Here is a 13,612-nt window from a genome sequence, read left to right as displayed (position 1 = left end):
GTCTACCGTACTTGTGCAATATATAGGATAAATTTATCTTACTCTAGCAAGGCGTATAAAAGAAAGTGTGTACATAGCGAGGCGTAAATTCGTCCAGTTTGCGCAGCTATGTGCGAGCTGAAATGTGTTTTTGGTAATGGAGAAAATTCAAAAAATTGTAAATTTAAAATGTCCATGTTATTTTTATGGAGAATATTGTAAAATGTAGTTTGCTTGTTTATGGATAAATTTTGATCAAACTTGGCAAATTTATTTATTTTATACTAAGCTATTATATTAATACTTTATTAAAACATGCTATATTAGTTTCCCTATAGCAGCAAACCTAGGTACTCGTTAAACCTAATTTTTTATTCAAATAGATTTTATTGAAAATCAATTCAGACAAATGGAAATTCACTTAGTCGGCAGGTTTGCTGCGGCTGGGGTATTTTTATTTATCCCTATAAAGACAAGTATTTTCATTATTTTCTAGAAGTGATATTTGTCACGATACACACACATGAATTAAATTGATGAAAATCTGGTACATAGAAAAGTTTACCTTGGTTTTTCATCTATGAATACACATTTCTTCTGTACATAAAAGATAAGTAAATTCCAGATATGCTTCAGATGTTGACAGTTTTAAATTTCAGTGGCACATCTGTTTTTAAACTATTGGGATTTTTCTGATCCACGAACTCCCTTCCATTTTTTTTATTACTTACTTTTGATTACCTTTACAGGTCGCGGCCTGGTAGATTTTTTTTTTTTACTTTATTTAATTTACAATCTGTTCAAGTTGAACAATAAGCAAATTATATAAATAGTAGTACAAAAATAACTTGAAGAACATGAGCTAGTGATTGACCAGAATTGGCAAATTGTAAGTAGTGATGTCTAGCCAGACATCCCATAAGATAACATGGCTGACAGGTGACACCAGCTCATTAATTTGCGTATTCATTTAAATTTATGAAAATAAAAGTATTAATATATTGAAAATAAAACATATAGAATTGAAAACCAACAATATTTAAATTGAAAATGTATTTTTGTACATTTAAAGTGAATTCAATATTTTTATAGCCCAGTAACCATAAGCCTTTGTTTTCTTAAAATGTACAAAAATACCATTAGCTGCCTCCTAAAAAACAGCTGTTACAACCCTAATTGCAATGTTGCCACTTCGAAGGCCACACGGCCTCCAGTTAAAGGGGGCCGTGCTTGTTAGTGACTAAGGCCGACATATTCCTTAGTTTAGGCTGTTAATTAATAGCCTATACAGCCAATGGAAACTATGGGACCTACAGTTTGTACTAGGATCCGAACCTCCTTTTTCCCTTGTAATTTAGCCTAATTATCAGGATAGTACCATAGATTAAACGGCACTTTCCTGTTAAAGGGAACGTTCATTATTATCGATGATTTTTTTTCTCGGTGTATCGATATTAACAAATTGAAACATATCAGCTGACAACTACGAAAATTTTTTTCAGTATCAACAAACATTAATGAAATGAAACTGTTCTAAGAAAATAACCTAACATAACTAACCAAACTTGCTGTGATAGTACTGCGGATAGTCGTAGTTCTCATTAGTGCGGACGTTAGTCCACATCAGGGAGAATCGCATCCACGGTGCATGCCTATTTCTCTACATATAAAAATCCACAATTCAATTCGTGACCTCATAGTAGCTGGAGTACAGGACGACGCCACCGTCCCAATCTATAAATAGTTAGAGGATTTAATAATCAAAGCGCTATAATCGTCTACAGTACTTATCAGCTACATGATTAGAGTAGTTTGACTAGCCTGCTTAGAGAAGAAAAAAAAGTTCAGACAGTTGTCATCTGTCATCTGTCAAACATTTCAGAACAGTACTGTTGCTCAGTTCACCAGTGTCGTCTGCTAAGATGTTCAAGACTGTCCATAATTAGTTTAGGCTATTTAATTTTAATGTAATTTATGTAAAGTTCAGGTTCACACAACCATCCTTTGTTAAGTTTTAAATAAAAATAAATTCTGCATAAGTCCCACCTTTCAGGATTGTATTCAAGTTAATTATCAAAGTGAATTTCAGAGAAGTTTTAACACGTAAATTTGTTACAAGTGTATGAACTTGTGAAAATAAACACAATGAAAATTTACTACACCCTGCTGGTCCAACTTAAATTGCCGTAGTATAATTACTTATCAGAAGTGAAATTGCCTATACAAAATGATACCAGACCATCGCTACTGCAAACAAGATGTTTAACTCCATTGGAATAAAATTGGCTACAGGTGGCTTGCATGTTTTAAGCTTGTGTTAAACATTTTTCATGCTAAGCATGAACACCATCTATTTATGGAAAGGGTCTGCTAAACTTAACGTAATCGGGTTTGAATCAGGCAACCTATGCAAATTTCCTACAAAAATTGGTTGTTTGGGAGAAACACTTGTTCTCTTGGACTCAAATTACACAATATGGTTTGGAACACTGTCTTTAGATTCATCAATACATTTTATGGATTCTGGCATTAAAGCGGTTGATTTTGTTTGTTCAAATAACACTTTATATTATTTAAGCGATGGTGGTCGAGTGTTTAAAGGCCACTCTGAGAATTTAGACAAGTGGACTGAAGTGGTTTTGTTCGAAGAAGGCAAAAGCTGTGCACATGGTCATACAACAAGTAGTCAGCATATATTTGTAAAAAGCGTTGCAGCTGGCAACATGGGGGTACTCTTTCTTTCAGACACTGGTCATTTGTGGGTGTGTGGTGAACATCCACAGTTAGATATCCATAAAGACGATGAACCAACAAAAGTAAGCTTTTTTGAAGGTAGACATATAACTTGTATTAACAGTGGCAAAGACTTTAATGTAGTTCTAACACATAAAAGAGAGAGCGGTGTTTGTCCAACATATCACGAAGATCAAAAGAGTGACGATGGAAATGCTTTTTCGGCTGCTTGTCCTCAGTGTCTTAGTGAAAATATTATTTCACCTTTATCACCACAGACATGTTTCGATTCTTGTCCGTTAGGACTCCCATTAACAAACAACACACCTAGTCCCTCAACCCCAACCAGTAAAAATAATACCTTAAATAGTGAAGATAGAAACAACGACATTGATAATACCTCCTCTTCAACAGAAGAAGATTCTTGCTCCCTCATAAGAGATGATCATTCTTTATCTGAAGCTAAAGAAGATGAAGATAGTATTAGTGTTATTGTGGAAAAAGGTGATGGAATGGGCCTCCTTCATATAAATACAGAATCAGCTCGCCAGTTTCTAACTAGGCAGCTTTCTTGGATGTCTTCCGGAGGTGAAGAACTATTGGCTGAGGTTTCAGTTCCAACTAAGATTATCAAACAGAATGTCTCAACAGTGGCAAGCTTTGTTTATGAAGGTGTAAAAACTGTTGGAGATAAAGTAGTCACTTTATCGAGGCACATGAGCGGTGGATCAGACAATAACAGTGATTCGTTCGATGATTTTGCAACTGATGACTTCAATTTGTCACATGCAAGCAACACTTCCAGTGTTAAGTAAGAGCATCTATATATTTCTAACTTAGTTAATCATACTAGATCATGTCTTTTACTTATTATTAAGTGGTTTGTATGTCTTTTACTTATTAAGTAGGTAGTTTTTCTTGTAGTCAACAGAAGGTTAACTTTACTGAGAAAAGATATTAACTGGACCCAGCTGACCTTGATCATTGGTAATTTAATAAATAATTTATGCTTAAGCACGGGTAAAACTAGGCTGGCATCAATTGAAAGAAGCCGCTACTGTCAGTTTAATGTTACCACAAAAGTCGCAGCTGGCACCGCCAGCCGGCGAGTATTTGTCAGCGGCTGGCAAAGTCGGAGGTACTTTGGTATTATCCAGAGGCCACCTTTATGCAGCACGCTGTGGCAGTTATGTTAGGTTGGGTTATCATAAATGGACAAAACATACTTTAATTGACTTACTGTCCATATTTGACATGATATAAGATTACAATTAATGGCCTTTGAGTTCTGCCTCCCAGTAGGCAGCAATGTCGGCGAGGATAGAGTCGAATGTGTCGCCGCCACGAGCTGCCACACCAGATACAGGCGGTGACAGATAATGCGCACGCTCCGGTCAACGACCTCACCTTGGCCTACTTGAGGGGGATTTGGCAAGCGAAAGTATGACTCATCTGGTATTGTTTGATTCATAATGAATCAAGGAAAGTCCTACAAACATATTTATGATAACACAACATAACATAACCGCCAAAGCGCTGTATAAGGGTGGCCTCCGGATAATACCAAAGTACCAAGTCGGACATGTTCAACATTTGGTAGCGAGGCAGCAGCCACTAGAGTTCACGTGATCATTCGCTGACGCCAGCCACCAGCGTAGTCTGACCACCTAGCGTGCCAGCAGCGACCAAAAGTAATTTTCAACTTGGTTTTAAATACACAAAAGCGCCTGTCTCTTTTTTTCAAGAAAGGTTTAAAACTAATTCTAGCAATTGAGAGAATATATGTAGTGACATTCGTAAAACAGTTTTGTATGTTTCTGATTTTTTCCCCAACCGACTTGAAGAAGTCTTAACCGTTCCTTTTTTTTGTATAATGGCCTGGCTCACTAACGCCTCTTCTTGCGGTTAAGCATTTTAAAATAAAGTTCCTTCTCTTCCACTCACATCCTCAATAATCGATTATGTAGGTTTGAGGACCCACAGACGACATGATGACAAGAACTGCGCTTTAAACTAAGCTATTAAAATTTGTGTAGCGTAGAAATAACTGAGCTTAAGTGGTCGTGGAGGCAGTGAGTCGTTGCAAAACCTCATAGCTGGTCTTTCTTACACATCCTCAATAATCACTTTAAAAGTATCCGTTACGAGGTCCCACGGACGCTTATCATCAGCAGCTGGCGAGTAGCCTAATGTGACTCGTGCTTTAGAAGCTGATCTTGGTTAGTAGGCCAACAAGGCCATTTATAATATTCATTCAACACCCAGCCTTGTTTTAAAATACATAACTTGGTGTTCGGTGTTGCATGAATCTAATCTAATCTGATCCAAAATGTGCCAGAAATTGTGACAGGTCTCAATGCACTCTCTGACCTCTTACATTCAATTCTACATGTGACATTGAAGTGCTGAATCAGTCATACATGTTTAGTTACTATTATCTGTTTACTGTATCTGATTAAGTTACTGATAGAGGCAGCCTATCTGACAAACATTTATGCATTGTAGTAAGTTATTTCTATTGATTTGTAAAAATAGAAAATTAAAACAGAAGGCGAATGATATGTTTGAAACAGTTAATAGGTGAATAGAAAAATATCAGGCGAACCAGCATGATCAGACCATGGGAACGGGGTTTTACAGGGGGTTTTATGGGGTAAAGATGGTTTCTTTTCTAATTTTTGACATTCAGAATACAAAATTTACCAATTTATGTCTAGACCTTATTAGAGAGCTTTAAAAATAAATAATTTAGTATAATCAAAGTGTTTTTGTACGGTTATTGGTAGGCCTAAAAGAGAAAATTAAAAATTTCCATTTTATTTTTATGGAGAATATTGTAAAACTAGCTAGCCCGACAGAATCTGTCCTGTCCTAATGTGGGTTTATGTCAAATGCTCGTTCATTTTCAAGATGAGCTCGTTTGCATGGCTCAATCACATCCTGGTTGAAGTTCGTTCGCTACGCTCACTCACCTTTAGGTTGGAGCTCGTTCGCTGCGCTCACTTGCCTTCAGGTAAGCTCGTTCGCTACGCTAACTCGCCTACAGGTTGAAGTTCGTTCGCTACGCTCACTCACCTTTTGGTTGCAAATTAGCTGTTGTCATAAATTAAAAAAAATAATAGTGCTGCACCCTGTTGGTAAACCTAGGCTATTAACTTTTTAATGCTATTGAACATCACAGAATTAAATTGTTTAGTTGGACCAGCTGTTAAGATTCTTTAATTCCATTTAAATATGAGTACTCATAAGGTTAACATGGGAAACTCCAGAGCCACTGAGCCCTTTTGTAGGATATGCACCAAATTTCACAAAAACCATCCTTGAGTAATGCTTAATAATGCCTGAAAGTTTCATTACAATCTGTCAAGCGGTTTCGGAGTCCGTAAAGGACAAACAAACAAACAGACAAACAAACAAACATACAATGGATTATATCTAATATATAAAATTCTCGTGTCACAGTGTTTGTCTGCAAACTCCTCCGGAACGACTTCACCGATCGTTATGAAATTTGGTGTGTAAATTCTGTAGGTATGCGAATCGGACGTAAACTATTTCCCGTTTCGAAATTCTTAAAAGGGCTCCGCCCCAGTGGCTCTGGAGTTTCCCATGTTAACCTTATGAGAAATGGAATTAATGAATCTTAACAGCTGTTTCAATTAAACAAGTTGGTTCTGTTCTATGATGTTCAATAGCATTAAAGTTACAAGGATTACCAACAGGGTGCAGCACTATTATTTCTTTTACATTTATGACAACAGCTAATTTGCAACCAAAAGGTGAGTGAGCGTAGCGAACGAACTTCAACCTGGAGGCGAGTTAGCGTAGCGAACGAGCTAACCTGAAGGCAAGTGAGCGCAGCGAACGAGCTCCAACCTAAAGGTGAGTGAGCGTAGCGAATGAGCTCCAACCCAAAGGTGAGTGAGCGTAGCGAACGAACTTCAACCAGGACGTGATTGAGCGATGCGAACGAGATCATCTTGAAAATTAAACGTAACGGTACTTTCTTTCCATCGGTCTGTCTTAGGGGAAACCTATAACTTAGGCGATACGAAGTTCGCCGGGTCAGCTAGTATATATATATATATAGAGAGAGAGATGTTGTATTTTGCATGCTTATGAATATATTTTGACTAAACTTGCCAGATAAATTTATTTTTTACTAAGCTATTAATTAATACTTTACTAAAAAACACACTTTATTAGTTTCCTTTAGCAGCAAGCCTAGTTACTCATTAAGCGTAATGTTATTTAAATAGATTTAATTGAAAATCAATTCAGACCAATGGAAATTCGCCTAGTCGGCAGGTTTGCTGCGGCTGGGGTATTTTAGTCACCATTAGTCACACTGCTAAATAATATAATGACAACTAAATTGTACAAATCGGTTGAGTAGGACCGCTGAAAACGGGATGTAATAGGGAAAACCCTTATTGTATTAAGTAGGGCCTGTATAGAAAAGTGTTTACTGGCAGAAATGAGTTTTCAAATTTTGTTCAAACATTAAACATAATTTTAAACAGAAATATGAATAACCAAAAAGTAGGCCTAGGCCTATCAAATTAAAAAAAAATATCTTCCCTCCTACCACGGGTACATAAGAATAAATATATAACAAATATCAAATATAGCAGGGTTTGAATTTGTTTATGTTTATGATCCATACGGGTATTTTTCTAGTATTCGTGTTTGATACTAACATTCTGGTTTACAACAGCTATGGCCATAAAATTTTCATTTTGTTAATAATTTTGCCGGGATACTGATGTTTTTAGACGTAGCCTACAGAATAAGTGAGATGTTTTGTGTGGCAGATGTGAATGGTCCTGCAGTGGAGGATGTAGTGAAGTCTCGGACCGAGGCACAGTGGAGCGTTTGGCGCAGATATTGGCCCGAGGAGCTCGATTGGTCAAAACTGAAGTGTGGACTTGGGGCGGCGTACAGCACGGCCAACTTGGCACCGGCGACATGGTCAAGCGGCACAGGTGAATCTGAATTTTCTTATTTTTACTTTTGGTGACTAGTGGTACTGTACTAGTTGGCTATAGGTTGGCAGACCTTTAGTGACAACATGTACCGGTGCAGGACTGGAGCAGAAAATGCATAGTTCTGGGAGACCGGTGAGTTTACCGGAGCTCAACCTCCACAACCACTCCAATGAACTTTGAACTTTGACTAAAATGTCACTGGCGTAGGAAAAGCCAAATAACCCCCAAAAATACCATAGCAGATGACGGGGATTTAGGAGCTTTTTATCATCCACTCATTCCCATCCAATTTGTACCGTAAACCGGTGATTAACCATTCTGGGAGCAGAAGACTCTTGTCCCGGGGCGGTAAGGAAGTAAGTCACCGGTGCATGTTCCTAGAACACAGTCAATGATTCCTAGTATATATTTTAGGTAAAAGTCTCGTTAGTGATAGTTGCAAGTAGGCCTATGCAGGGGCTGGTAGACCTGTAGTAATGACAATTCTTAGTAAAATTCAATTGCAGGCCTGTGGTGGTAATGATAAAAAGTGTGTATTGGTTGGTGAACCTGTGATGGTAATAATAAGACATGTGTATGGTTGGCAGGCCTGTGGTAGTCAATCAGCTGATGTGGAGTGGTGTAGACCGGGTGGTGTGTGGTGACCATCATTGTTTGGCAATCACATTGGCAGGTGTATGTCACAGCTGGGGTGCCAATGAAGTCGGCCAGGTAACCAAATCTTTGCAATTATCTTGCTTAATCTTACTTAGTTGTGGTAGTTTGTAGCTTACCTTTTGTAACTTGTTAGTCATTGTCGTCCTAATTGCCATTTCTTTAGTGCTGCAGATATGCAAGGAATAACCCATTCATTCCCAAATCTCAGTATATTTTGTGTTTCAACCCAAGTCAATAGACTTCAGGTGTTGTAACAGTCATCACTGTTGGTCAGGTTGACAGCTCGTTGCAAGGGCAGGACCAGAGCAGTCCCAGGTCGTGGGGCCGAGTTGTTGACGTTGCTGCCGGAGCTAGACACTCCGTTCTCATCGCCAGCGATCACAGATTACACTGGATTGGCAAATATAAGTGAGTAGTAAATGATACAAATTATATTTTCTAAAATCACCCTATTATAAAATATTTATTTGCTCATCTAGAGTTGACTTATGTCCATAAAAATTAGGTAAGCCACAATTTTTTATTGTTGAAACAAAATTTAAAACAAAGAAGTAAATATAAAATATTCCCCAAATTAGTAGATAATTTGGTACCTAAACATCTATATATCTAATTCCGTAAGCCCAAAATTTTTCAATGAAATTGTGAGCGAACGGGAGGCTGTAGAATGCTGGGAGAGGTCTCATTTTAACCCTCCCAGTGTTACTTGACGAAAATTCGACAAGCAGCACACTTTGTGTAGTGTTACTTGTCGATTTTTCGACACGCAGACATCGTTTACGGCGAAGGCTCTATGACTGACTGAATCGGATTGAACTGGATCGAGTTAGGTATCGTTCTTTCCGTAATATTCTAAGCTTTCTCCAGAGGTCTGTCTCTAAGCGCTATTCATTTTAGTTCCGAAAATGTTGTAGCAGACAGCTGACGTGCGTGTATTTGTAAACAGCTAGGTTCCCCCGGACCGATGACTGATGTGTTTTATTACGTTTATCATTGTTTTAGTGTTAAAAATCAAAAGTAGTGATATACGTGGTGCATTATAAGAAGATTTAAGTGGTTTTGAAGTGCTGGTTGATGATCCTGAAGAAGTAGGTAGTGATATTGATGTAAATTATCAGCCAGATTCCTAGCTATGGTTAGGCTATGCATTCTTAGCTAAATGCTATGTACTGAAATCAGTTTTTTGCCCATAACTTATTTATTTGCAAATATACTTCCTTATATTATTATATATTTGTAATCCTCATAATATTTAGAACAAAGTGGCTATTTTCAAATATTTATAGGCCTATAATTTATACAATTTCATTGAGCGCGAACTTATTTTTTTTTTTTTAATTTTCGAAATTATATTTTTTTTACCTAAAAATTTTTTTTTTGAAAAAATGTTCCTTATGTTTTATATATAATATTGAAGCCCATGATTTTCCAAACAAAATGGTATATAGAACATTAGAATTAACATTGTTTTAAGCTTCTCAGATCCGTTTTAATAAAACCTTGCAAATGCGCCAAAAATAGGTGGACATTAAGGCCTAAACTATGGACACTTGGAGGGTTAAAGGTCTCGGCATGAAATTTTGGGGAAAATTATTCATTTTTCTTAATTATGCACCAAAAGGTTGTTACGGAATAATATAATTCACATTTAAATAGCATGGGAATCTAATTTAATGTATTTTTATTTAGTGTAAACACAGCTGAGATTAAAAAAATTATAACCACACCTGAATGTGCATTATTTTGTTATTCAAAGTAAACATTTGATAAAATCTTTTGAACAAACAATTTGCTACTTTTAAACTTAATACTTTACAATGTATTGTTTTTTGCACAGTAATAATGTAGACCAACATGCAGAGGTACCTATCGTTCCTCGAAATAAGAACATTAATAGAAGAAGAATAAATGAGCATCGGATGAACATGAAGTAGTGTATAGATTACCACTTTGATTTGGTGAAATTGTGGTGCAAGGCCGAACCTTCACAAAAGTTGGCATTTATTTGAAAAACCCAGGTTTACCTTGGGTTTACCCATGGTCAACTTAATGTTGCCGGGTAAAGCGGCCAGATGATGTTAAAATAGTACTGGAACCAAATAAAGATCAAGGAATCAACCAAAAAGGATACTATACAACAAATGTTGTTTTCAGAGATATTTTGTTAGTAGCATTTTACAATTACGATTTGGATGATGACATTATCTCTATGTGTTTTTCTAAGTGAATTTGCCTATATTCAAAGAAAACTCTATATAGATATAAATAATAGTAGGTAGTGAAGATTATTATTAGAAAATGTTACTTAGTTGTATTATGATTAGAAAGTTTATGTTATAAACACACTTTATGTCCTTTGGAATTTTTATTTTAAACAGAACGGACATCAAAATGCATTTTGCACAGTTATAAACAAAAATGTTAAACGATAATTCAAGGTAGGGTAACCCCTTGGGGGGGTAACCCATGAGGCTAATAATTTGTAGAAAATATATACTAGAATATATATAGGGGCTATTGCCCCTGCAAGCCACTAGTTTGATCAAATGGAGGATTTATAAAATATATACTCTTGGAATAGTCACTCACAAACTAGGAGAACTTATCAATTGTACAATTATTGTTTGTATCAATCCAGTGACGGATCCAGGCTTTTTGTGGCCATGGGCAATAGACTTTCTTTGACAGGGACCTACTAACTGGGTGGTTCAGGGAGTATGGGATACCCCCCAGGTAACTGAGGTCCTCCCCTGGGATTTTTTGAAAAATATTTCCCTTAAATGTGTTTTTGAGGCTTTTTAAAACTAGTAAGCTGTGTTTGATTAACTTATAAAACTGACCTTACTTGTGTACTATTATAGTATTTTCTAATGTACTAAAAAATTAACAGCCTGAAAATTTGATCAGTTAGCACTATAGGTAGGTAGTAGGCATTGACTGAAAATAAATATTTTAAGGGCCTCACACTTTTAACCGACCAACCCAACCAGCGTATTGTTAGGTCAGGGCCGCGGGGCCCTAGCGGGTGCCCGGCTCGCCTGGATTTGGATCCGCCACTGTAATCAATCAATATGTACACTAACACTAAATATTATAGTTATCTCTATCAATAAGTAGTACTCGCTAAACACAAAAAGTTTCTCATATATGCGATTCACAGAATATATATTTTTCAATATCCGGATGTAGCCAATTCATATCCGGATATTCATTTTTTATATGTAATTAATACCAATGCACACTTTTTTTTTATTGATCTATTCTGAAAGTAATCTATAAGTATAAAAGAGGATGTTGGTTTGTATATTTGTATATACAGCGTGACAATTAAGTCTAAAGAAACGAACAGTGAGATCATAACCAAATTTGGCATGTATAAACCAGTAATAGTAAGCTACTTTTTTGTGTACATGGTGATTATATGTCACGTATGGGGGACAGCCCATGGCGAGTAAGCTGAAAATCTTAAAGGTAAGTATAGATTGGTATGTACATCTTAAAATTAAAGGTCTTGATAAACTGAAAGCAATGCCGCAAACTGGACCTCAAATGGACAATCAAGTCAAAAATGATCGCTGTTCAAAGATTCATTGGATTTGCAATGCTATTATACGCACATTAAACGCTACCTGTTCAGGGGGGCCTCCGCTAGAAGACGGTTGTCCATTTGAAGTCTGGTTTGCAGCATTGTTTTTAGTTCAACAAGACCTTTGAATTGATGTACATATGAACCTATGCTTACATTTAAACTTTTTCAATTTACTCCCTATGGGTTGACCCCCATAGTTGACACAATTACCAGTAATGATATGCCAAATTTGGATGTGATATCTATTTTCGTTTTAAAAGTTATAAAATCGTCCTAAGACTTAATTGTCACCTTCTATATTTGGCAGGGATAAACTCAGACACCGCTGGACCAATGGTCAGGAAACTTGGTATACATGTAGAAATTTATGAAGTAGGTTTATACACCATTGATTTCGTGATAACTTTCAGGGCTAAGCCCTGGATTGTCTTAAAGGTACCCATGTCAGGGATTTAGAAAGAATTTTAGTTAGATTTGTTTACTAACAAAACATATGAAAGTAAAATTTAAAATAAAAAAGGTGATGAAAATTAATGGTATGTTGATCATTCTGCTTTAATTGTATTTATTTATATAAAGAATTTGATTCTTGGCCCCCATTGCGATTGCAGAGCAAGAATATAACTGCAATTATGTATATTTTAAATGTAGGCCTACACTATATAAAATGCTGGAACTGTATACAATTACTGATAGCAGGCATATTCCCTGATGCGAAGCACGGAGACGACAACTAGTTATTTCTAATCATGTTTTGTCATTGAAACTTGTTTGAACATATGATCATGCATGCCTCAATATCAGATTAAATATTTTTCCCAGCAAATTATTGTTATCAGTTCAAATCAAAGTGATTTACTGATTATGCATCTTCACTTAATGTACCACCATTTAAATTGTAATGCTTTTAGGTAATTGTAAATCTACCTTTTCTGAGTTGTTAATATTTAAATAGTACATATATTTATCTATTAATAGGCTGAATTAAAGCAATCAAATTTATAAATAACTTACTGTCTCCAAAAACATGCTTTCTGGAGGTTGTAAGTGATGAGTCATTGTTCTGTAGTTAGCAGAAGTGACAGAAGCAGATAAACTATCTTGTGTTTAATGTCTGTGTCTGGACATTTGTGTTATTCATGTTGTGTAGGCTACTAGGTAAATGATTAGTGTTTGACGATAGTTGGATTTTATTTTGAGTTTTAAATTTCTATTTTACTTTCTCTTAATGTGTTAATTACAATCAAATCTCCATAATGACTGAGTGGTTCTGTGATATTTTGTAAGGCTCATTACAATACTTTGTCTTAGTTCATACAAAGTTAAATGAATTTTAATGTTACAATATAATATTTTTGATTAATATGAGAGATTTATGGGATGAAATTGGTTTTCCCATTTTTGACCCAAAAACATAAAATTTAGCAATTTCTTTCCAAAACATTTTGTAGACCTTAAAAAACAAATAATTTAGTTTCTTGAAGCGTTATTATGTGCCTAGTGGTTATGAAGAAAATTCCAATTTAAATTTAATATTCCCATGTTACTCTTATGAAGAATAAGTAGGTAAACACAGTTGTAGTTTTCTTGATTATGAATATAATTTGATAACATTTTGAAAACACATTTATTTCATATCATACTTAACTATTAACATAAAAAAACA

At 35.8% G+C, this 13,612-nt stretch overlaps 1 protein-coding gene across 1 annotated transcript in view; it reads left to right on the top strand.

Moving 5' to 3' along the window:
• Positions 1-1,969: 1,969 nt before the first annotated feature.
• Positions 1,970-13,612, top strand: part of LOC128999741 (alsin) — a 39,740-nt gene continuing 28,097 nt past the window's right edge. Inside the window, exons 1-4 of the mRNA XM_054426400.1 lie at positions 1,970-3,523; positions 7,527-7,697; positions 8,288-8,411; positions 8,632-8,765. Coding sequence (XP_054282375.1) covers positions 2,310-3,523; positions 7,527-7,697; positions 8,288-8,411; positions 8,632-8,765 — 1,643 coding nt within the window. The 5' untranslated portion in view covers positions 1,970-2,309. The remainder of the gene's footprint in view (positions 3,524-7,526; positions 7,698-8,287; positions 8,412-8,631; positions 8,766-13,612) is intronic.

Source organism: Macrosteles quadrilineatus, unplaced genomic scaffold, assembly GCF_028750875.1.
Source record: "Macrosteles quadrilineatus isolate MER2022 unplaced genomic scaffold, UCM_ALF_1.0 Scaffold_8__2_contigs__length_117827958, whole genome shotgun sequence".
In the NCBI taxonomy this organism is placed as follows: Eukaryota; Metazoa; Arthropoda; class Insecta; order Hemiptera; family Cicadellidae; genus Macrosteles; species Macrosteles quadrilineatus.
Note: the sequence above shows the minus strand (reverse complement) of the source record. Positions and strands in the feature narration are given on the sequence as shown.